General features: G+C 39.9%; 1 protein-coding gene across 2 annotated transcripts in view; it reads left to right on the forward strand.

Annotated features, from left to right (window-relative positions):
- UST (uronyl 2-sulfotransferase) overlaps positions 1-23,185 on the forward strand; it is a 160,626-nt gene that overhangs the window by 109,259 nt on the left and 28,182 nt on the right. For both annotated transcript variants that reach the window (XM_032184696.1, XM_032184695.1), the window contains exons 6-7: positions 15,865-15,962; positions 18,065-18,222. In XM_032184696.1, coding sequence (XP_032040587.1) covers positions 15,865-15,962; positions 18,065-18,222 — 256 coding nt within the window. The remainder of the gene's footprint in view (positions 1-15,864; positions 15,963-18,064; positions 18,223-23,185) is intronic.

Here is a 23,185-nt window from a genome sequence, read left to right on the forward strand (position 1 = left end):
TGAATGTATTCTAAGTTAATCTGTTTCTCTTCTTATCGTTAGTTTAAACTGTGTATCATCAGCAAAGCATTTTCCAGGCATGTATTTTTTGGTGGTGGTGTGGACTCTTCTAGTGAATGCAGAATAACTAGATAAATTCTGTATTTCTAAGATTGAAGTGGTTTATGCGGAAACCATGTGCAAGCTGAGATGCAGCATGTTGCAGGAAAAAAAAAAAAAAAGGGACCTTCAGTGCCCAGGCATACTCAAGACTTAGCTTATCCTATTTCTTGTAGATTTCTTCCCTTCTGAAGTCTTGTACCTACCCTTGGTGGCAGCTAGCATGGACCCAGGTGCCTGCATGAGCGCACCATGCCCTATACTGGTCAGCACCAGGCTCACATGGCTGGAGCCAGGACAAACACAGGGTGCCAAATGTCACTGGGGACACAGCTGAGGTGCACAACCACTCTGGGCCAGAAGGAGGCAATTCCAGAGGTTTCCTTCAGATGCTAAAGCTAATATGTTGTTTCCTGCCCAGGCTAAATAAAAGTACCGGTGCCTGTGACTAGTAACTCTTCTGTTGTGGCAACTCCTATGGCAATGCCATCTATTTGGACAATGTTAGACCATGGATTTTTGGCTTTTCTATAATGCCAAAAGCAGCGTGCTCACAATGCTAAGAGAATAGGGTGTCTTATTTACAAATAAAATTGACTGTAATCATTGGCTGACTAAACACACAAATACAGGAAAGAACCCTCTGAATGACACAGTGAGAATGAAGCACAAAATGCAAATTTCGTTTTTGTTTGTCTCCTCACAGAATGAACAGATCAGAACTGGGGAGTAGTCTTCCCAACAAACAGATGTTGTCTGTCTAGTCTTGCTTTGTTTGCTTCAATAAGCTCCTTAGAGGTAGAAATATGCATTTGTGTTTCTACAAAACAACTTCTAACTAGATACCAAACACCACAGATTTTTGTTGGCAACTGCATTTGGATGTTCTCTCCAGTGCTTGGTGCCACCTGGCAAGTGGCTGGTTTGCCTTCTCACAGGAGTGTCTTCAGGTGTCAGATATTCCAGATATTCAGATTTTCCATCTTGGCATAAAGGGTATTACAGTGGGTGCTTTTCTTTTCTTTTTTTTTTTTTTTGTTAAGACTCAAAGTTTTATTATGAGGTTATCAGCATGCTAATAGCTTCAGTTAAATGAACTTAAATGAACTTTTTAACATGGAGGCCCTGGGATGGTATTTAGTGTCCTCCCTTCTCATATTTTCCCAGAGGGATATGAAAGGATCAGGGACAATGAGTCAGAAGATTGGCTTCTTTGCCAGCCCGATAAGCAATTGCAATCAAAAGAGCATTTGGCAAGTGTTCAGTGCAGTTGCTTTGGGAAGAATAATGGTTTCTGTGCCCTGAGATGAAGACTGATTCAAACCACATGCTCTAAGGTATCTTGGCATCTTAATGAAATGAAAGCCCAGTGGAAATAAATCCAGGCAGCTGAGTGGTCACTGATGGTCACTGGGGGTACTTCAGAAAACTGTGCATGCCCTGTTTCCTTCGGCCTTTTCGTGATGGATTTTACTTGAATTAAAAAGTAAAAAAAAAAAAAAAAAAGCAACTTTTAATAGCATGGCAAGGCGGTGTTGCCAGGAGAAAACTAGAAGAAAACTAGAGGGAACAGACTGTGACAAGCTGCAAACCTGTATTTGTTGACATTGAGTGGGGTTTGGGGCACTTGGCCATTGTTTCCTTAAAGTCAGTCAACTAAGGAAAGGGATTGATGCCAGGAACACATTTTCTTGTCTTTCTTTATAATTCCTCACTTTTTTAAAGAAAGAAATGAGAGGAAACATGAGACAGACGTCAACTGTTTCAGATGCTTTATTTTTTTCTTAGGATGACTAACGTTAAATAACCTTACTCAAAAAGCACAGCCACTCGCGGACCTGTTGGCTGATGATGCTGGTTACAGTTTGATGGTTATGAACTAACACGGGAGGCAGTGGGGGCCTCTGTGGAATGAAAAGGTAAATCCTTCATTCAAAAGCAGCTGTAAACCATCCATAACAGTTAAGAAATATGTTGTCCATGAACTGTTTTAAGGTAGGGAAAATTTCCTATCAAGCAAAAGCAGTGTACGTTTTTTCTGATTTTTTCATTCTAAGCGTTCTCTTCTTGTTTCTCGTTGACTAGTATTTTCAAAGATCCTATATCCCTTGCAACTACAGGCACTATACCTAGACAAGAAAAGTAAAAGAACAACAGAAGAGTGTTTAGATGATTATTAGGGACTCTGGTAAAGGGGCTGCCATTGTTTCAGCAAAGCTGCCTATTGCTCAGTGAATTGTTGAAACACAGTCTAGTCAGGTTGCCTTGAACTCAACTTTTTCCTATGAGCTCTGGTCCAAGCAAAGCCAGCTACTATTCATAACTAAGCTTGTCAAGAGTAATTTCCTTTTTCTTGGGGAAAAATCCACTAACTGGTGGCAAATAGGAAACTTTCCATGGTGAATGTGGGTTGCTAAATGAGATTTTTTAGAAATTAATTTTCTGTTCCCTTTAAAAGGGGAGAAAAATAAAACAAAACTATGCATCAATGGTTGGAGAAGAAAAGAAAAATCAAAATTTCGTCAGAAAGTAATCCAAAGAGATGATGTCTTTGATTTTTAAAATTAAAAAAATAAATAAATTCTTTTTTTCCCTGTTCCTCCTAGTAGAGTTATTAACTTACATGATTTTATAATTGATCTTGTTACTTGTACCTTTTGAAGTAGCATTTGGAATAAGATGATAGATGGTGGATTTGCACGTAGGTAGGAAAGCATTTTTCTGTTTTTCAACACTGTAGAAAAGAATTTCAGCAGACTCAAGGCTCAAAAATAAAAAAGAGGCAAATACGAACATTTTATGTGTCTATATCTTGTTATTTTAGGAGTTTAAAATACTTGGAGTTGTCCATACAGTGATTGTCTTGTCAAACTGACAGATGAAATCAATATGTTTGTTCCATTTTGTTTCTACAATTCAGAATGGCACTGCTAGAAATAATGCAAAGTACTAGTAATCATCCAGGAAAAAAAAAAAAGAAAAAAAAAAAAGAAAAAAAAAAGCATTATAGCTGTTCAGCGTGGGGAAGATTATAAATATGAAAATTAGATGGGGTCAGCAGAGTAGACACCATCCCCAGGTGCAGCAGCAGGGAAGCCATGTGCAGAAAAAGCGTTTTTTTTTCTTCTCTGCTTTTTTGTATCTAAGCCCTGAGAGGCGAAGGAAGAGATTCAAGGTCAGCAGACACAGCAGAAATCTGATAAGAAAACAGAATCAGGGCACAAGTCACACTTCTAGCTCTTGTCTCACCATTCAAAAGGCTTGTGGTAAAGTGCCACCACAACTGAAGTAGGTTGAGAGGATATAGAAGACATTTAGACCTTGTTGCTGTAAGGAAGTCTGTTGATTTTTCCTAAAGGTCAATACTGTGCTTTTAAAAACTATCATCTAACTTTAAAAATACTAGGAAAATATAACCTGTACTGTATGAGGATGATCGTACCCTTTCTCATTTTTAATGAGAGGACATCAGCGAGCTTTTTTTTTTTTTTTTTTTTTATTTATTTTTTAAAGAAACAAAAAAGTCTTTTTAAGTGTCTTTTTTAAGTGACAATTATTTCAGGTACACATCATAGGCTCTTGGCTACAGTCCCTTTCCCTGAACATCACTGAAAGAGAATTGGAAAGAGAATGGCTGGAATTCACAAGAGAGCTAGACTAAGCTGTGGGTGAGCTGTATGTTAAAATGAAAATTTTAAGCTACTCAGTGTTTCCTTTCATTGAGAATTTTGCTGCATCTTCTGATGAGAAAAGCTTAGCAATATAAATAAACACTACAGGCTTCAGGAAAGCAGTTTTGCTTTTGTGTGTGTGTGGCATATTTTCCCTTCTTCATATACATACTCTTACTTTGAAGATTTATATTGAATAAAGTAAGCCCTTTTCTCCCTAATTTTTGTCATATGAACTTCCATTACAGCATGTGCAAATTGAACGGTCTCTTGTTTGTTCTCTCTCTGTCTTGATAGAATGAGTAAGGCAGCATTCATATTTAATGCCTGTTGCCAATGAAATTAATTTCCCTTTGTCTCATGGATCGTTTCTCTCTGATTACATATTTACTGTTAGGAACTCTGATACTTGTTTTAACCAGACTTTAAAAAAGAAAATAAATAAATAAAAACTTTCGTATTGTTAAAACAATATTATTGTTTATTTGTGGAGATTTACTGAAACAGTGTAAAGTTATTGTCAAGATGTTATGGAGTTCATAGAACTTAAATGTGTTTCTGTTAGTATAGGTGTTTTGAGGTTTTTGCTAAAATCCATTAAGCATGATTTCTGAGTATGAGGTCAGGGTTTAAAGGAATTGACCTGGGAAAGAAGACATGAGAAAAATGTGAAACTACAGAAATGTCATGTTATTAAAATAGGCTTTCCTGTATTATAGCAACTGAGCAATATTTTGAAAACTTTAAATCCCATGTTATCTGTGCAAACAACATAGTGTCGTAAGTAAACGTGTGAACTTCCTGCCTTAAGTCCTCGTTGGGAGATGAAGATGAGATGAGATGTCCTGGGCGAGACAGGAGCACCATCCAGCCTGGCTGGGGAAGGGCTGAAGGGCTGCTTCCCCTCCAGCATCCTCCCAGCTCCTGATATTCTTCAGCTTGCAGATTTCCTCAGCCAGACATTGTTTTCATATCTGTGTTTAATAACCCTCGATAGACCATCCTTCCATTCCTCTCTCTTATTTTCGGATTTAAAAACCCAATTACACTTTTTTCATCCAGAGTATGCATTTACCGGCCCTGAATTTCTTCCAGCATTTCATCAACTAATCATTTAGCATTATAGGGTTCTTCTATAACTCTCTGAGGCCAGATTTCTCATCCACTGTCACTAATAATCCCTGAAAAGTATTATTTCACTGTTAAGCCTTCTCTGTAATGCACAAGTGATATTTCAGATACTGTGCAACCCTACTCAGTGTCTCATTTCACTAAGAAAACTAGCCATTTTATTTCCTGCCCTTGGCTTCCTATCCTTTATCAGCCCCTCCTCTATTTTTTTTTCCTTGGGAATTTAGATACATAAGGCTGTCTTTGCCATTTCTTTAGGGACTGAATCACAGAACTGTCAGAAATTGGAGAGGCTCAGCTATCTCTGCTAACATATGTTGATTCTTCCTCTTGCTAGTTGTGTTCTTTGTTATAGTGTCCTCTAATACTAGCTGGTTCTGGCAATCTTTTCTTCTGTTCATTTTATGCATTTTTCCTAAAACATCACTGGCTGTCACTTCATTTTGAAACTTTTCTTCTGATTAATTCCCTCCCTAGAGGGCCCTTTCCTGTGTATGAAAGCATCCCACCTCTCCTATGGGATAAGAGATATTTTTCTTCTGATATGATTTTTCATTCCAAACAATCTTTAATGCATAATATTGCTCAGTTCTGAGCAGGACTTGCTCTCAACTCAGTACACGCTGAGTCTTAGTGTTGTAGTGTACTTGACTGGTCAGTGAGTCTTTTAACATAAATAGAGTAGTATAGTAGAGAGGTGATGATCTGCAGTGTTTTACAATAATTTCTTCTGTATCTTATCTAATTCGGTTTTTAAAAAATCACAGAATCACAGAATCACAGAATTTCTAGGTTGGAAGAGACCTCAAGGTCATCGAGTCCAACCTCCAACCTAACGCTAACAGCCCTCCACTAAACCATATCCCTAAGCTCTACATCTAAGCGTCTTTTGAAGACTTCCAGGGATGGTGACTCCACCACTTCCCTGGGCAGCCTGTTCCAAATGCGTAGCACAAAGCTGGGATCCAGCATTTCAAGTACAACAGAAGATGCTGGGCTCCAGGAGCCAGAGATATGAAATGATTCCTTCATTCTCTCCATAGCACTCTCTTCTTCAGAAGAGAACTTACAGAAGACATCAGCGAGGTATTTTCTGCTTTATTTGGAGCTGGAAAAGCCTAAGTTAAAAGTGCTCTGTTTTCAGACTTCTAAGAAATTGAAGGGAGTCCAAAAGACGTTCTGAAAAAGGAAATACTGCAGGGAAATGCAAAGGAGTGAAAATGTGTTGTATAGCAGTTGTCCTCCAGTTATTCCATGTGTTCATCACAACTTAAGACAAAAAGGAGTTTCCTTAAATTACATAAAGGTGTATTCATGTCAGGTACTAGTAAATATTTCTTGACTATTAGAGAGAGAGGATATGGACATTTTTATGTAGAGAGATGTCATCATAGCGATAAGTCATTATGGAGAATTGACAACCCTACTTTAGAAAAACATAGTTCTCCCTTAGCGAAGGATGGACTAAAAAGCTTCTTGAAGCCCTGGGTTGTCTGTAGCAGCCTTCCCCCCAAGCAGAGGCAGCAGCCAGAGCTGCGCTGCATCCCACTGTCCAGGTACAAACCATGTCCCTACCTGTGCCACCACCCTTGCCGTGGTGAGCCTCGCCTGCCATCTGCGTCTGCTTCAACCCCACTGACCAGCATCTCAGTCCAGGCTGAGTCCATCATTTGTAGCTAACTGACTTTATCTGTGTTCCACAATTACCTTTTGTGAGCTGCATTTGTCTGTTGACTCGCTGCTTTTCTCACGAGCATCTGTTGGCCAGCATCCAGCCGCTGCATTCAGAAGGGATGAAAAATCAGTGAGGTAGAGAGTATTTCCTGGTCAGGGCTTGCAGGATTGTATATGTGCCATCCTTAATTGGCTTTATTAAGGGTTATCATCTGAGCAAACTAATTTTCCAGATTCTTTTATGAAGAGGTGTTGATAAGCAAAAGTGACAGATGGACTGTCTCGGTGCTGCTAGTTGCCACTGCAATTCATTCTTTATCACAGCATAATGCTCCTGCACAATAGGATGATTATTTAAATCATACACTTCTTCCAGCTGGCAGGTACTCTTTGTGGCATAATTTCTTTCTATTTTTTTTAATATATTTCCTGTGCCAAGATGGTTTGAGGTGAAAAATACAAAAGCAATGAAAAAGGAAGATGTCAGAAGGTACCTACTTACAACTGTTACAGAGTCACAGAATGGTTTGGGTTGGCAGGAATCTAAAAGCCATCCAGTTTCAACCCCCCACTGTGGGCAGAGACACCTCCCTCCAGCGCAGGTTGCCCAAAGCCCCATCCAGCCTGGTCTTGAACACCTCCAAGGATGGGGTATCCACAGCCTCTCTGTGCAACCTGTGCCAGTGCCTCACCACCCTCTGAGTGAAGAATTTCTTCTTAATACCTAATCTAAATCTTTCCTCTTTTAATTTAAGGCTTTTTAGGCTGCAGTGAGGTCTGTCTGGAGCCTTCTCAAGCTGAACATCCCCAGCTCTCTCAGCCTTTCTTCACAGAAGCAGTGCTACAGCCCTAAGGAATGGTTTGGTTCTAATTAGCAAATCTGGTTGTCTACAAATTAATTATATTTCTGGTAACAGAGGAGTTATGAAATAGAAAATTGGGATCTGCAAATGCATTTGGTGTCTGCCAAATACATGTTGGAGTTGTGGGCAGAGGTGTTCACCTCTGCTACGTTAATGCCAGCAAAAGTTTGTACATGAATGAATAATTTATGCCTGTGCTAAACGAACATGTAGACAGTTAGCAGAAGACACTGTTTTGTTAGGTGCTGCTTCACTAGTTGGGATGCCAGGAAGAAGAGCTGAATACATTGTTGGCAGAAAAGCCAGGCAAACTAGCTGAGCCAAAAAAAGTCCGTCAGTAAGAAAAGAGTGGGAATTCAACTTGGCGGCATATTTGCTTATGTGGTCTGGGGGAAAAATGAAAAACACACATTTTGCCAGAAAAAAAAAAGTGGAAAGTCAATTCAAAGAAAATGCAGAATTATCCAAAAAAAAAAAAAAGGAAATCTATGCCGATGTAAAGACAGCATGGTTTGAATCTAAGCAAACCATAGGCTACCCTAGGCTAGCTTTGAAAAGTCAAGTTCTCTCATTTGAATAAAATTAAAAGAAGGCTTAAGTGAACCAGTCTTTGTATGGTAACAGTTGAAACTATTTTTGTCTCTTTCTTCAGATTTTCATAATAGAATTTTCTCTTGAATAGTTGTACTCTTATAATACAGGCTTTTTTAATTAAAGAAAAATTATCTCATGTTATGAAACAAAGTGAAGTTTCATTAACTTGTGATTAGAAATATCTAGCCTACCAATGCCTTTATTCATGAGAAATCTCAAACTTTGTATGTATTCCTTCTTACACTACCTGTCCGGATATTTAGTCATCCACAGTAGCCAAGGTTTCTGTGAGCTCCGCATCCCCTCTCTCAAATACAGCATTAGTCTGCTACCCTGGGCAGCATGAGATAGAAATATTCAGTAGTAAGTCTGCCCTGGTAACCATGGGTAAAGGAGGCTTAGCAGAAGGCAGTGGGGAGTTATGGGACTGGTGGGGTGGCGTGGCAGTATGCTTTGCCCACCCCAAGGAAGCGAGGAGGTGACCGTACCCCCAGGAGCCGAGCAGAATTAGCCAGCCACAGGGCTGAGGAGTGAAAGGCTGCTGGGATGAGCGGCTGTACAGTCACCGATATCCATGGCACCTCGACTAAATCTATTTCTGTCTGTGGAAGTGGCAGCACTGCCCATCGGTTACAGCAGACATTGTGTGCAGTTGGATGCTGGTTTGGGTACAGAGGTAAGCTCGGTTTTGTCTAACCTTGCTAATTGGTGAAAACTCGTTCCCTGGAGATGAAACTGAAAGAGAAAACAATATTCCCAGGCTTGCCAATATTTTTATCACGTGTACCACAAGTACTTCTAAAGTTTGTTTTTTCAAGTCAACTCAGAGCACTTGCAGCCAGGCCCCTCCACCCTTTCTCAGAATGGTTGGTGGCCTTGCCCCTGCCTGGGGGAAGGAGAGCTGTCTGGCATGTCTTCTCCTGACATCAGGTCTCTGAGCTGGAGGATCAGAAAGGGGAAGTGGTGCAGTCCTGCTTGTGGCAGCAAAAGCCATTCTAAAAAATAAACAGCAATTTTATTCATATTAAACGTTGGAAAACATTTTTCAAGTTTCTCAAGTGCGTTTTTCTTTAAAGAAAGTTTCTTCGGAACAGAGACCTTCCTATTCTCCACTTTACCTTATGTTCCACACTTTATCTTTGCAAAATGTATTTATGGTACACGTTGTTGACTTGCCTCAAGTGTCCATATAGTAGTGTGACTTGCTACCCAGCTCAGTACTGCCAGGGAGGGAGGTTGCTCTTAGAGGGGACAAGATGCCTCTGGAGCCTTTTGGCAGCCTGACGAGGCAGAAAGGCAGATGTGGAGAAGAGCTAATGTGCAGGCATTTGTGCATTGCCTCTGCTTGTGGGGATCTGTTGTTTCCCCAGAACAATTGTGTACGTGGCAACTTTACATAAGATTCCTCTCAAAAATAGCCCTGTGAATACTCCCAAAAGCATAGCAGGGTCCAGTCCTCCAAGTTGTCCTCATTGTTTCCCATGGGCTCCCGGGGGACCTTGTGCAAGATGCAGGGTTGGCGTTGGTGGTCCCTGAATGCTGACAGTGTTACACTACTGCCTCTCGCTCTCCACATTTCTGGTCTTGTGAGCAAAAGGCATCAAGAGGCGAGAGGTGGGTAGGTAAGCAGTCCCACCATCAAAGCAAGTGGTTAACTAATGCTTTGCGGGGAGAAGTGGGGTTGTAGGAAGCATTTGAAGAATTGGAAGAGATGGGAAGGGATTTTTCACTTTCTATTTCCAGGAAATGAAAAATCGTTGGGAGAAAAAAATAATATATATATATATATATATTCAGTAAACCATTTGTAAGAGCACATCACTTTGTTTTACAGGGTAATCTCTGTTTTGTACTAACCTTTACATCAGATAGCTGGAGGACAGCAGCTTGAATCAAAGGAGCTGGCTCTGCGGGGTGCTTTTGCTGTTCCAAGACACTGTTGCTAAGAGTCCCTGAAACTTTCTGAAGGATATTCCTTTGATCTCTTGTGTAGGCTGTTGTATTGTCTCCTTCACCAGCAGAGCACTGTGCCTGACAGCAGTGTGGGTGATGAGAGAACTGACTTTTCCATTTTTCTCTTTTCTTCTCGTCATTCTCTAGTAGCTTTTGCTGCTGCGTTTTATCAAATATTCAATTTAGCTTAAGGTGAAGAGGAATTCTGGGGAGAAATGATAATGAGGCTTTCCTGGGAATTTATTAGATCAAGGTGTTGTTTGTGTTTTTTTGTTTGTTTGTTTGTTTTTGTTTTTTTTTTTGTTGTTGTTGTTTTTAAGAAAAAGCATATTTCAGCTGCTGACAAATATGTGGAAGAAGGGAAGTTGAAAACCTGCAGAAATGTGAAGTGTCTGTGCAGCCTTTTAAGAGCTGTACAAAAGCTTTCAGAAATGTATCTCTTCAAAAACAGACATGTGAAGTGAGAAAGAGTTGAAAGGAATACTTTTGGTGACTAAAACCAGCTTAAACCTTAGCTCAGCTTTTAACGTAGTGGTGATTGGAGGTAAAGTGGTATTGACACTTGGCCTTTAAGCAGAAAAGGCATGGCAGTGCCAGCTGAAAGAGGTCCCTGGGGAGTGAGGAGTTTCACAGTGCCACAGAAGAAAATGCTCAAAGTGACTCTGGTCCTGGCAGCCGCTAGGTGCATGTGTGAGCATGGATGGGTATCTCCATTGGGGCAGTATTTGGGCACAGTAGGCAACCGGTGCCAGGGAGAAATGACCACGCTCTCTGGTGACAGTTTCCTAGTCATTGCAATGACCACATTAGCAAAACTAAAAATTGAAGAGTGTTGCTGAAGACGTTTGGTGTGGCCTGCTTCACCTGGGGAGGGATGTAGAAGACAGGATCACAGGTTGGATGAGGTTGGATGGGACCATCTGGTCCAACCCCCTGCCGAGCAAGGTCACCTAGCACATGCTGCACAGGGTGGCATCCAGGTGGGTTTTGAATATCTCCAGAGGAGGAGACTCCACAGCCTCCCCAGGCAACCTGTGCCAAGTGCTCTGCCACCCTCCCAGTAAAGAAGTGCCCCCTCATATTCAGATGGAGAGACCAGGCAGTGGAGGAAAAGAAAAGGGTTTCTGTTGCCTTTTTGGGCTGGTGGAGCCCGCATAAGAGTGAAGGGGCAATCACAGCTGGTGCAGAGGGGCCAGCTGGGGACCTGCATTTTGGTTAGCTAGATCAGCTCTGCCATCTCGTGGAGCTTCTCCCTGAAGTACCCGCTGCTCGATCTGCAGTCTGCCATTGGTGTTCAGATAGCATTGACCAGCGTACTGTAGTCTCCAGAGGGCAATCATCTGCTTGGGAAATCTCCCGTGCAGTTTGGCTCAATCCCCCCTGCCTGGCAGCAGTTCTTGGAGGGGCTCGATACAAGGACAGCACTGGCTGGGAAGCACTTGGCTTCAGCTGTGCTGGCAGTGCTGGTCTGGGAAGCGATGCCCAGCGCCTGCACACCTCACAGCCATCTTCTGCCAAAGTTGTTAGGCTTGATGCACCACCAAATTCCTCCAGAGTCTGAATAAAGCAGGTCTCCTTGCTGCTGTGTGGCTCTCATTATCCAAATATTTGATTGCAATTGAATAAAACCCATAAATATCAACTGATGATGTAAAAATGTTTTTAACTAGGGTTAAAAATATTTATGGCATAGTTTATTTTCTGTAAAAATACATACATAACCTGTGTTGCTAAATAACATTCAGTAAGATGTTACCTTTGTATTTGAAAACCTTAACTCCAACTATACCTTGATTTTTCAGTTTCTTAGGAGCAAGGTATGTCTTTCTGTAGCCTTACAAAGTAGAAAACCATGCATTTCCTTCTTTCCTTTCATATTTACATTTGCAAGGCATTTTCTGAACTGTGTTGTTTACATTTTCTTCCCAGTTGCTCTGTGGTACCCACAGCTCCCTAGCCAGGGGTCAGAGGAAGAGGCAAATTATTTTATTTTTTATTTCCATGTGGTTGTATTTAGTTTGTATGATGCAACGCTGTCCTAAGGATGTAATGGTCAGCTTGACCTCCTTACAAACACTGAGCAAGTATGTGAGAAAACCTTCAAAAAGCCATGAGAGGATTTTGGGGTCTCTCAGCAGAGAAGAAAAACTTTTCTTGGCCGCCCATGGTGAGGACTAGACTGGGCCATTGACTGCCACGGAGTATTAAGAGCAGCCTTGTAAGCAGGAGAGGTCACCATTGACTGGGCTTACTCACTGGTTTTCCACATCAGGTTATTTCATTTCCTTTCATGGGTATATTTCTCCTTGAAAGGTATTTATTTAGTTCCCTGCTTCCTCTGTAGTCCTCATGACACAGCTTCACTTCACATCTGCTGCCTTTGGACATGAATAAGGACCATGCACCATGACCCGGCTGTAAGCAGGGTCTCCTGGCTCTGTCACAGAAGCCACAATATTCAACCAGGGCAGGACATGGAAAGACTGTCTTATTCTGCATCGTGGTTGTGAGAAAAGGAAACAAATATGGAATGTTTTGAAGCTCAGGTTTTCTTTTAACTTTGGTGTTCCATCTTCTGGCCAAAGAAATGATTTTTTTTTCTACCAGTACTGTTAGGATTTTACACTGGGGAAAAAAAAAGTCTCAAATCTAAGACTGGGTCTTTTGGTATATGATATAATATCTGCAATGAATTAAAGTCATTAACTTAAGTAAATTGTTTTATGTTTTACAGGAAGTGCTTTAACGTTTGGTATTTTTATGACAGCACTAAAATTCCAGAAGAAATTTTGTATCCATAAATTTTTTTTAGCACATGCAGGCTTCCTCTTATAGCATATATGAACATGCTACAGCAAATAAAACAGTTCTATTATTAACTTAAAAAAATTAATAGCACGTCTTTGATACACCTCTGATAGATCAGTAGTCTGACTTGTTCACAGATTAGTGTATTAGGGCACATCATTATTTTTATATGAAAGACAGTTTTACCAAAGGAAATGGACATTGCTGTTACCAAAATGCCATTCCAGCCAAAATTGTAACAATAATAGAAAAACTCTTTTTAAAAGAAATCATTTGTTGTTACTGACAGCCCCAGGGCCGCTGTGGGGAGGGGACCATTGCTGGTTCCAGGCAGCCCTCTGCCTCCCTGCAGAGAGAAGCCCAGCAGGACATGAACAGTGTAGATCACATCTGAGAGCTGAGGAATAAAGAAGGGTCCCTCTTTCTTTATTGTGGAGAGGTCTGATCAAAGTAGGTTGCCCAAAGCCCTGTCCAATCTGGCCTTGAACACCTTCAGGGATGGGACATCCACAGCTTCTCTGGGCAGCCTGTGCCAGTGCCTCACCCTCAGAGTGAAGAATTTCTTCTGTATATCCAATCTAAATCCACCTTTTTTCAGCTGAAAACTGGAAAAAAACTGCCACTTGACCTGCTGCTACTGGCTGTGGTAAAAAGTCTTTCTCCATCTTTCTTATAAGCCTCCTTTATATATTGAAAGGTGGCAATAAGGTCTTTGAGAAGAAAAACAAAAAAAATTGGGAGCGTAGGAAGAGCAAATTAGCAAATTACCCGTGCCACCCTACTGTGCCACCAGTAGATTTCTCAGTGATGTTCATAGCAGTGAGAGCAAAGGGTGTTTATTAGGTTAAGCTCTGAGCCTTGAATTTCAAAATTTATGTCTTGAACATAAATCTTACAGTATATATCTTCTCAGTATGCTTGTGGGGAGCAGGGGAGATGGGTTGGTTGTATGCCAGTTTGCAATTTTTATGCTGTTTTCCTTGATAGTTCCTCACCATGTAATTTACTTTGCAGTCCAGTATCTCCTGACTCACTAATAAAACCTGATTTACAGAAGCGTAAGATGAGAGGAAGGGGAAAATACTTTAAACAGGCTTTTGGACCCAAATGTGAAACTAGTTAGGGCTTATGTTCTGTGAAGAGCTTTTCTGCACTGAGTTCGCAGATGCTGATGCTGCAGCCAGGGCCTTATACCCCACACGGCCCTAGGATTGCCCAAGGCATTTGTTGGTATAGTGGACGCTCTACACAGCTCCCATGCTGCTGAGCAACTCTGGCTCTTAGAGGGTGTGGTGCCCACAGAAATGTTCTCTGTCCCATCTCATTTACTTTATAAAGTATGGATGGTGTTTACCTAGACTTTAATAAAGCTTTTGACACTGCTTCCCACAGCATTCTTCTGGAGAAACCGGCTGATTATGGCTTGGACAGGTATACCCTTTGCTAGGTAAAAAGCTGGCTCTGTGACTATTTGTCGATAGCTGGCTGAATATGAGCCGGCAGTGTGTTTAGGTGGCCAAAAAAGCCAATAGCATCCTGGCTTGTATCAGAAATAGCATGGCCAGCAGGACTAGGGAAGTGATTGTCCCTCTGTACACAGCTCTGGTGAGGCTGCACCTCGAGTACTATGTTCAGTTTGGGGCCATTGAGACCCTGGAGCCTGCCCAGAGAAGGGCTATGAAGCTGGTGCAGGGCCTGGAGCACAAGTCCTGTGAGGAGCGGCTGAGGGAGCTGGGGGTGTTTGGTCTGGGGAAGAGGAGGCTCGGGGGAGACCTCATTGCTCTCTGCAGCTACCTGAAGGGAAGGTGTGGGGAACTGGGGGTCGGCCTCTTCTCTCAAATAACCAGTGACAGGACTAGAGGGAATGGTTTCAAGTCATGCCAGGGGAGGTTCAGGTTGTGTATTAGGAAAAATTTCTTCACTGTAGTGGTTGTGAGGCATTGGAACAGGCTGCCCAGGGAAGCGGTTGAGTCAGCATCCCTGGAGGTATTTAGAAGACGTGTAGATGTGGTGCTTAGGGACATGGTTTAGTGGTAGACTTGGCAGTGCTAGATTAACAGTTGGACTTCATGATCTTAGAGGTCTTTGCCAACCTGAATGAGTCTATGATTCTATGGTTAGTCACTGGTTTCCTGTCCATGTGTACCAAGGCTATTGCATTATAAAAGCACATGTTGAAGAACGATGGGAGAGTTTTGCAAAGATACGATTCTTTCATCTTTGCTTATGTTGTCTTACTCTTTCTTTCCCCAGTAAGTCCTTTTGGAATCAGTGAGTCTGCCTGCAGAACAAGGGTCTACTAGGCGCTAGATAAGGGTGGTGGAATTCAATCCGATTTACAGGAGTGTTAGTGAGCTGAGTAAAACTAGAAATGGGGTGCAGTTCCTCAGGGTTCAGTAGCTATGCCTAGTCTTTTGAGAAATGAAAGATAGTCCATAATTAGATGGCTGATGAATCAGGAAAATGATAAATACTTTCTAATAAGTTCTTCTCTCAGTGAGGGTTTACACAATAGGCTCAATTCTGAACATCTCAGGAATGTAATCAATGGTGATGTATGTTTTTATATCAGGAGCAAGCTGTGTGAATTACAAGTTCATTCCAGTCATTGTATGAAGCAGAATAATATAAATAAATAAAATAATCATTGTCTAAATTTGATTTATTCTGGCCCCTTCTTGTTTCCCCTTGGGTGTATTCAGAAGAAAGAAAAGTCTGAAAATAATATCCTAAGTCTGAAAATAATATCCTAACTAAATATATAATTCATTGTAAAAGTCAATCCATATGTCACGCTTTGAATCATACATTAATCTCAAAATAAAAATTGTGGTTTTTGCAGAAAAACATTATAGAACAAAATAACTTTTTTTTTTTTTTTCTGCAGCTTTCTAATAAAATGTAGCAAGTATTAAAATGACTGGTAAATTCCTTCTAAGGTATTTGGTATAGCCTCAGCACAATTCTTTGATTCTGAGATGTCTGTGTAAAGTGTGAGATAAATAAAACAATTGTTAATAAAGAAAGGAAAACACAGTAATCAACCTCATTTTCTTTTCTCTCACCCACAGGACATTAATGTATGTATCCTTGAAAACTACCCTGAATGTTCCAATCCCAGGTTATTTTATATCATACCATATTTCTGTGGACAGCATCCAAGGTGCAGGTAAATAAATATAAAAGGTATCTCAATTTGTTCACTAGTAGCCATTGACAGCATTTTGTCAGAAACTGGTAATTTGAGATAACATTTATTTCAAGTACAAGAGAAAAGTGTTAAGTACAGTGTAATTCTGTATGTGGCAACTGCATGTGTATATTTTGGAATAAGAGGGGTAGGAATTTTTTTTTTCTGAGTTGGCAGAGTGACCTTATGTGCTTGTTAACCATTTTACCCATACTGTAATTTTTTAATACACATTTTAGTTTTGCTCAGATGCTTATACCAGGCCTGTATCTTAGGAACCCTAGGTTTCTGTTTCTACATAAGAAATAGTGAACATGCTTAAAATTATGTAAAGTGGAGCCTTCTACAACTGTAATTGAATTAGCTCATTTTTAATGTGTCTATTTTTGCCATTCTCATGTTGCTGTATTATTGATGAGGCATAATAAACTTTCATGCAGTGTGTGAATAATTTTAAATACCTTCTTGTTTTCAAATATTTTTATATTTTGGGTCACAACACATTCTTAAGTAGGCTTGTTCAACTTCAAGGTATTATATATTTATTTATTATTATCACATTTCCATAATGGAATAGCTGTGAATATTTTCAAAAATTTCTTACAAAAGCCATACTTTCTTGTAGCTGTGATAACAAGTAAAAATACATTCATATTTTTGTCTTTTTGTCTCTGTTTCTATTTGCTGTAAATTTCTACTTTATTTCTTGGCATAAAGGAAGATAGTATTGAGAAACAAAACAGATTCATGTCTTCATTAAACATTTTTTTCTTTATATATTTTGGCTTCATTTGCAAATACTTATGGTCGCATATTTGACTTGCATATATGAATAATCCCATTAACAAGAGTGGCACACATAAATACTTTCACAATATATCTCTATGAGGTTCCTGAACATTAAAATACTGGTTTTTAGCTTGTTCTAGATCTGTCTCCTATCATGCACTGGCTACAGGTCTGAGAAGAATCATGTCTTTAAACTCGTTTTCAAGATGAAGTTCAGCATTACAGCCTCTTCGGCTGAGTGTGAGGAGTCCTAAGACCTGCTTTCTCTAAGATGTCATGGCCTCGCTGGGAAAGCTTCATGCTGTCTCCAGCAGAAGAGCAGGAAATGATATTAAGAAAGATCCTAAATCCAGATGGGAATTGGCTAGGACAGACCACCTGTCTTCATGATGTCACACAACTGAAATACAGGATGGTTGTCTCTTCAGACCCATGACAAGAGAAAAACGCATACTGCTTTTGGTCATGTGGTGGATATATGTCCAGCCACATGTAACACCACATACACATTTTCTGTTGCAGGAACTGATATGTGCTTGTCTTAGGACATAGCCTGTTGGTATGATGGAGATGCGATAGTTTCCTGATAGTTTCTGTCAGTGAGGGAAAAGATAGAATAACCCCCAAATGATTTTTGAAGCCAATATCTGTCAGCGAAAACAAATGTGAATCCTGTATCAGATCTGCAGGGCAGTCATGGGGTACTGGCAGAGAAAGGGAAGCTCCTGGAGACCTTGGCAGACTTCGTCCTTAACCCAAGGACAAGGCAGGAAACAGGCCAGTTGCCCCCTCTGTGGCATTCACTGGATAACAAAAGGCAATGGTTACATGCAGCAGTTCTCCTGGTGTTGTTCAGAGTTATTGCCAGAGTTGTCCCCTCAGAGCCATTCATCACCTGGAAAAATAATTCCTCCAGCAAGATGGGTTGTGCTTCTGAGCAGAAATGTGTGAATTCACAAGTGTGAGCTTTTAGACATCTCTGTGGAAGTTATCTATGGAACTGGGTACTTCCATACAGTTTTTAACCTCATTTTATTGTGATCATGTTTTTCATGATATGTTAAATCAAGTCTAGATGTCGTGTGGAAAATCTCAGTAAGGCACACTAGTTTTTTGTCTTGTTCTGTTTTTTAATCTTCTGTTGGAGGAACAGCATTCAGCACTGAATATTTTTCCCCCTGCAGTTGTCTTCTTGGCTTGAATTTCTGAAGTAAATACATATTTAAACAGTCATTCCTTTTTTTTTTTTTTTTTTTTAATTCCATTCCTCTCCGTCTGTTAATTTCATACAGGGAACCTGGTGAATGGGCCCTTGAAAGAGCAAAGCTGAACGTTAATGAAAATTTTCTGCTTGTGGGTATTCTGGAGGAGTTGGAAGATGTGCTGCTTTTATTAGAAAGATTCTTACCTCATTATTTCAAGGATGTGCTTAGCATCTACAAAAACCCAGGTAACTTTTTCCATTATACAGCTATTTTCACAGAAATTTTGGCAAAATTTAAATAACGACTGAAAGGTAGACTATTTATGTCTTAGTTAGTCAATGAAGAGATTTATCTTCCTTTTAGGGAGCAAATTTGATTGATGGAGAAAGGTATGTATTCTGCTTTTATTCTTAATATCTTTGTGTGGTTTTCATTCCCAGGCAAGCACTTGGTGCTCCAGTAATCTTGCCACATGCTGGAAAGCTTCCCAATTATCACTAGAGTGACTTTTTCTTCTTTTCATTCTGGCATAGTGAGCTCTCACATAATGTTGCCAATTCTCAGAATGCTGTCAGCAATATCTACCTAATGAAATCTGGAAGAAATTGGTTGGGGAGCTGAACCGCAAGGATTCTTAATTACCAGGCTATTTGTTTTCCCTTAATCTTGAGTGAGAGTTGCTAAGATTTTAATCAATTATGTTGAAATAACTGTTCACTTAAACAGAGATTAAATGAGTACAAATAAAAGTACAAATTCACAGCACGCTGAATAGAAAGCATGGTCAGAAAAAAAGACTCAGGTGGCCTTCAGCAGATAAAGGAGAACAGAGATAAATGAGAACCTCTTAATTTGCACTGTGGCATCAACCTGAAAGGTTTCTTTCATTGTGTTCAGTCCATCCCTCCCAATGCTTATTTTCTGTTAACTTCTTTAGAAGATGGTTTTGTGTCCTATGCTTAAATCAAGGAATAGATGTTCCTGTTTTTGCAGAACTGATCTGCTTACGTTTGACTGGGTAATTAACATGGTATGAACTAAGGAGGGGTAAAACTTCCCTTCTTTCCTGGTGACTCGGTTGCATTCATGTCAATTAGAAATGCCTACAGCCACTGAGAAGTATGTTTTGTACCGATTTATATATCAAAAACACATTAATCAAATGTTGAATTTTGTTTGTAGTGCACTAAGCTTATCACTGGCTTTTGATTGAGAGCAGCTGTAACAGTAATCAGTCACCTTGAAAAAATTATGGGTTTCAGTGGGTGACTGTCTACCAGTCCCTATTTCTAGGACAGATGTCTGGAAGTTTTGTATTAAGCCATGATACAGATATTACAGGGAAAGTTCTCTTTTATTTGTAAATTAAATAAATAAATAAATAAAATAACAAGACATTTTTAGCATGAGGAAGTCTTCTTAAAGTTTGCCCAGTTCTTTCTCCAAGGTTTTTCCATAGGAATGCTAGACTGGAAGGAGATTGGGGATCACTAGAAGGACACTCTCTGTAATCAGCAGATTTTTCAGTGGGAATCTGTAGGGTTTCCTCAGCTGTTCTATGCAGCATAGATTTTCACTTCTTTTCCAATATGGGAAGCTAATAAACAGCACACAGGATCTTGATTTTTCATCAGAGTGCCCTTGAAATCATCAGAAGTGAAATAAATAATCTCCCAGAATCTTTAAGTGCTGGATAATCTCTTCTTTGTGTATATCCCATTATATATGGGAGGTTTGACCCACGTTTCGGGGTAGTGATTTCCTCTTCTCTGGGATTTCGTGGATAAGACCTGTCTTGTCATTTCTTTGCTTCAATATTCCCTATGTGGATTAAAGTTTGTTTTATTCTTTCCATTCACTGATTAACAAGGAGTAATAGAAAGGAAACCATTTCCCTTTGTTAACCCTTCTCTACTCTTTTCATACATGCAAGGGTGTATTGTGTGATTATTATTTTTTTTTAAGTCACAAAAGACTTAACAGAATCAGTCAGAAAGAAAAAAAATTCCAAGTGCTTTGTAAGAAATCCTATGTAATTCTTTTCAGTGCACCTTAGACCTGATCTGCAACACCCTCTGCTGTTGCATCATGAAGTGCTGGGAGGAAGAGATGCTATTCTCCTGCCCAGCTGTGTGGTACCCCACAGAGCAGCAAATGCCTCAAGCCAAACATAACCTTTTGTTGTGACTAACGCTTGCAGATAATTCTATAAAATGTACAGTTTTGTGTGCTAGCCTGCTGTTCCACCTGAGATACTATAATGGCCGTCTGTCTTCTCTTCATATAAAAAAGGTAAAGCTTTGCCAGAACTTACTTTTTATCAATTTAACATATTCAGATGAGAAAAATACAGTGGAAGGACCTGTATGGGGGGGGGGGGGGAAGAGGGGGATTTATTCCCAGGCTAACGAGTCTGCACCAGAGCTCACTGCAACAAGCAGTTCTGGATTAGATACATTTCAAAAACTGAATTTATAGAGCTGCTTAGCAGCAGAAATTGGTTGAAGGAAGGCAATCTCCATCCTTTAGTGGATTACATGGATTAGAAAGTAAAGTAACAACTTGGTGGCTGGTCTCCCACCAACATTGGAAACTAAGCAAAATTAGGAGCACCTGCCTCCCACTGTAGGTAGTAAACTGCTGGTTGTATTCATGTCCATAAAACACATGCTCCACAAGGTGACCTTTGGACATGCCCATACCTGCACTTCTTGATCTGCTGGAGGCTGCTTTGGGCATCTTGAAAAGCATCTAAGATACAGCTGTGGCAGTTCTGGGTTAAACCCTTTCTTCTCAAAGTTTGGGCCATCCTTCTCATTACAGGTGCTCTGGGTGGAAACCAGCTTGCTACAGCTCTAATCTGAGCAAATTTGTTATTATCAGGAACCTTCAGGGTAGGGTGATAATAGCACATATCAGTAAATATGGAAACTTTCTTTTCCTCATCTCTGCTTTTTTAACTACACAAGTCTTATTCAAGTGTTTTTTTCTTTTCTTTGTCTGCAGTAGAATTTCTCATCTGAGACAGCAGGTCAATAATTTTTAATAAACACTCTTGCTCAGTGTTCTTCTCCTAGCAAGAAAACAAAGCCTGGAGCCTTTTTACCATCAAAAAATACTTTGCTCTTATTGCTCTGAAGCAGAAGAGCAATAAAATTGTGGCTCTGTTGATCAGATAGTAGGACATTTACATCAGAGAGAACATAAACTGAAGTGCGGCTGTCTATCTATATAGTGACAGATATAACTGTGCAATGTAATGTGACTTAAGGGCATTTGTTGGTGACACAAGATTTATTTCATCATGTCTTATATAAGCTGACAGGAGGAGACTGATGGAAGGTAACTTTTAAAGAAATTTCAATGTCAGAGAATGTTAGAAGAATAATTGTCCTCACTGCATTAATAACAATGGTTCCTTGAGCTAATCCATATGCCAAATATTTTGACTTGTGTATTTTATAACAATGTGCAACAAAATGTGACAGCTCTTTGGAACTATTAATCCTGTAGCATTTTTTGCAGCTGTTTCATTTGTTTTGTTTTGTTTTTTCCCTTTTCTACTCTCTCCGTGAAGTTAAGTATCGTGTTAATATCGGTATCAAATCAAGCATTGCAAAGGTACTCCTCTTTTTTAAGTGCCTGTCTTGTCCAAAAGTAAGAAACAGAATCACAGAATGGCCAAGGTTGGAAGGAGCCCCTCTGAAGGTCAGCTAGTCCAAGCCCCTGCCAAGCAGGATCACCAGAGCACACTTCCCACCTTGATGGCCACAACTGCTTTTGACAAGAGATCAAAAGTAGGGAGAGGATAGTGCAAAATATACATGGATAGAATTAAAAAAGAAAAAAGAAAAAAAAAAAAAAGAAAAAAAAAAGTATTACTTTTTTTACTGGATTTCTGTTCTGTGCTAAGCAGTAGAAGCTGCTTGCTGTTCTGTTGTTCCTTCATTTTTTCCCCATCATTGGAGCAGATAGGGTCCAATTGCAGAGCCTTGGATAAGTTTTACTGCAGAATTTGAAAGTATTCCTTTGCAATGTGAAAGGCCCAAAATAGTTACAGAATAACTTCACATGCAAAATCTCTCCTCACTCTCAGGAGCACAACTGAAGGAAAAATAATTGGTCAGTCCTGTTCATTTTTGCTGGTTGTAGCTCTTTTCCATGGTCTGGCTGGTAGCCAGAAAGTGGAGAATGCTTACACGGTTTATTTTTAAATGGGCACGGGTGGGTTTTGTATCTTTGGTGTTTTAAAGGGGCAGAAAATGCACACAAAGCACAGCAGAGCATTTTTTTGGCCTTTTCAACTTCTCTGACATGGGGTAAAAGTTAACAGCATCTAATGTAAAAGAATAGGCAATAAAAAGGGTTTTTTAATCACCTCAGAAATAAGCCTTATTCTCTCACCTTTCAGAAATTTTCTTTGGCACTAGAAGCCCTATAAAAACACTTCTTCCCCGTACCATAACTTTGTTTCTTGAACATTACACTTTGCTATGAAGGACATACAGATCTTACTTGAAAGCAAAAAGACCAACTTAGACTTTTCAGACAGTTACTTTTATTGACTGTAATGAAATTACTGATACTGTCAGCTGGAACAAAATATATTGTTCAGGTAAAATGTAAAATGATTTTTTTTGAAAATGTAATTCTTAGAGACAATTACATTTGCAGAGAATGGTTTTAAACGTAGTAATACTGTCCTAGGTAATATAAAAATGCTGATTTTTTTAATCGTTTTGTATTCATGAATGCTGATGATAGAGTTTTGTTTTTGTTTATGAACTTCTCATTCTTTTTAAACTCAGTAAGGAGTGCACTGCTGCCATTTGTTGTTATTGCAAGGCTGAGGTCCTGTAACACAGATATAAACCCTTTGGTAGAGTTAGGAAAAAGATGAGATAAACTTCACTGAAGGTGTGACGTGCCTTCAGATGGTTCTTGTGCTAGAAGTGGAAAAGAGCATTTTTTCCACTCTGTCGAAATAAAACTCTTTGCAAGTGAAGAAGGCTGAGAGAGGCTTTTCTTTCTTTATCCCCCGTTCATGACATCACTTCTTTAGTAGTGCTCCCCCAGAAAAGAAAGACATTTCTGATACCTTTAGTACTAAGTTCTCCAGGCAGCCTTTCTGGCATCCTGTTCTTAGAGTGCTCCAGCACCCAGGACATGGATGCTCTGCATTTGGAAATGTTCAGAAAATCAGTTCAA

Source organism: Aythya fuligula, chromosome 3 (assembly GCF_009819795.1).
Source record: "Aythya fuligula isolate bAytFul2 chromosome 3, bAytFul2.pri, whole genome shotgun sequence".
NCBI lineage: Eukaryota > Metazoa > Chordata > Aves > Anseriformes > Anatidae > Aythya > Aythya fuligula.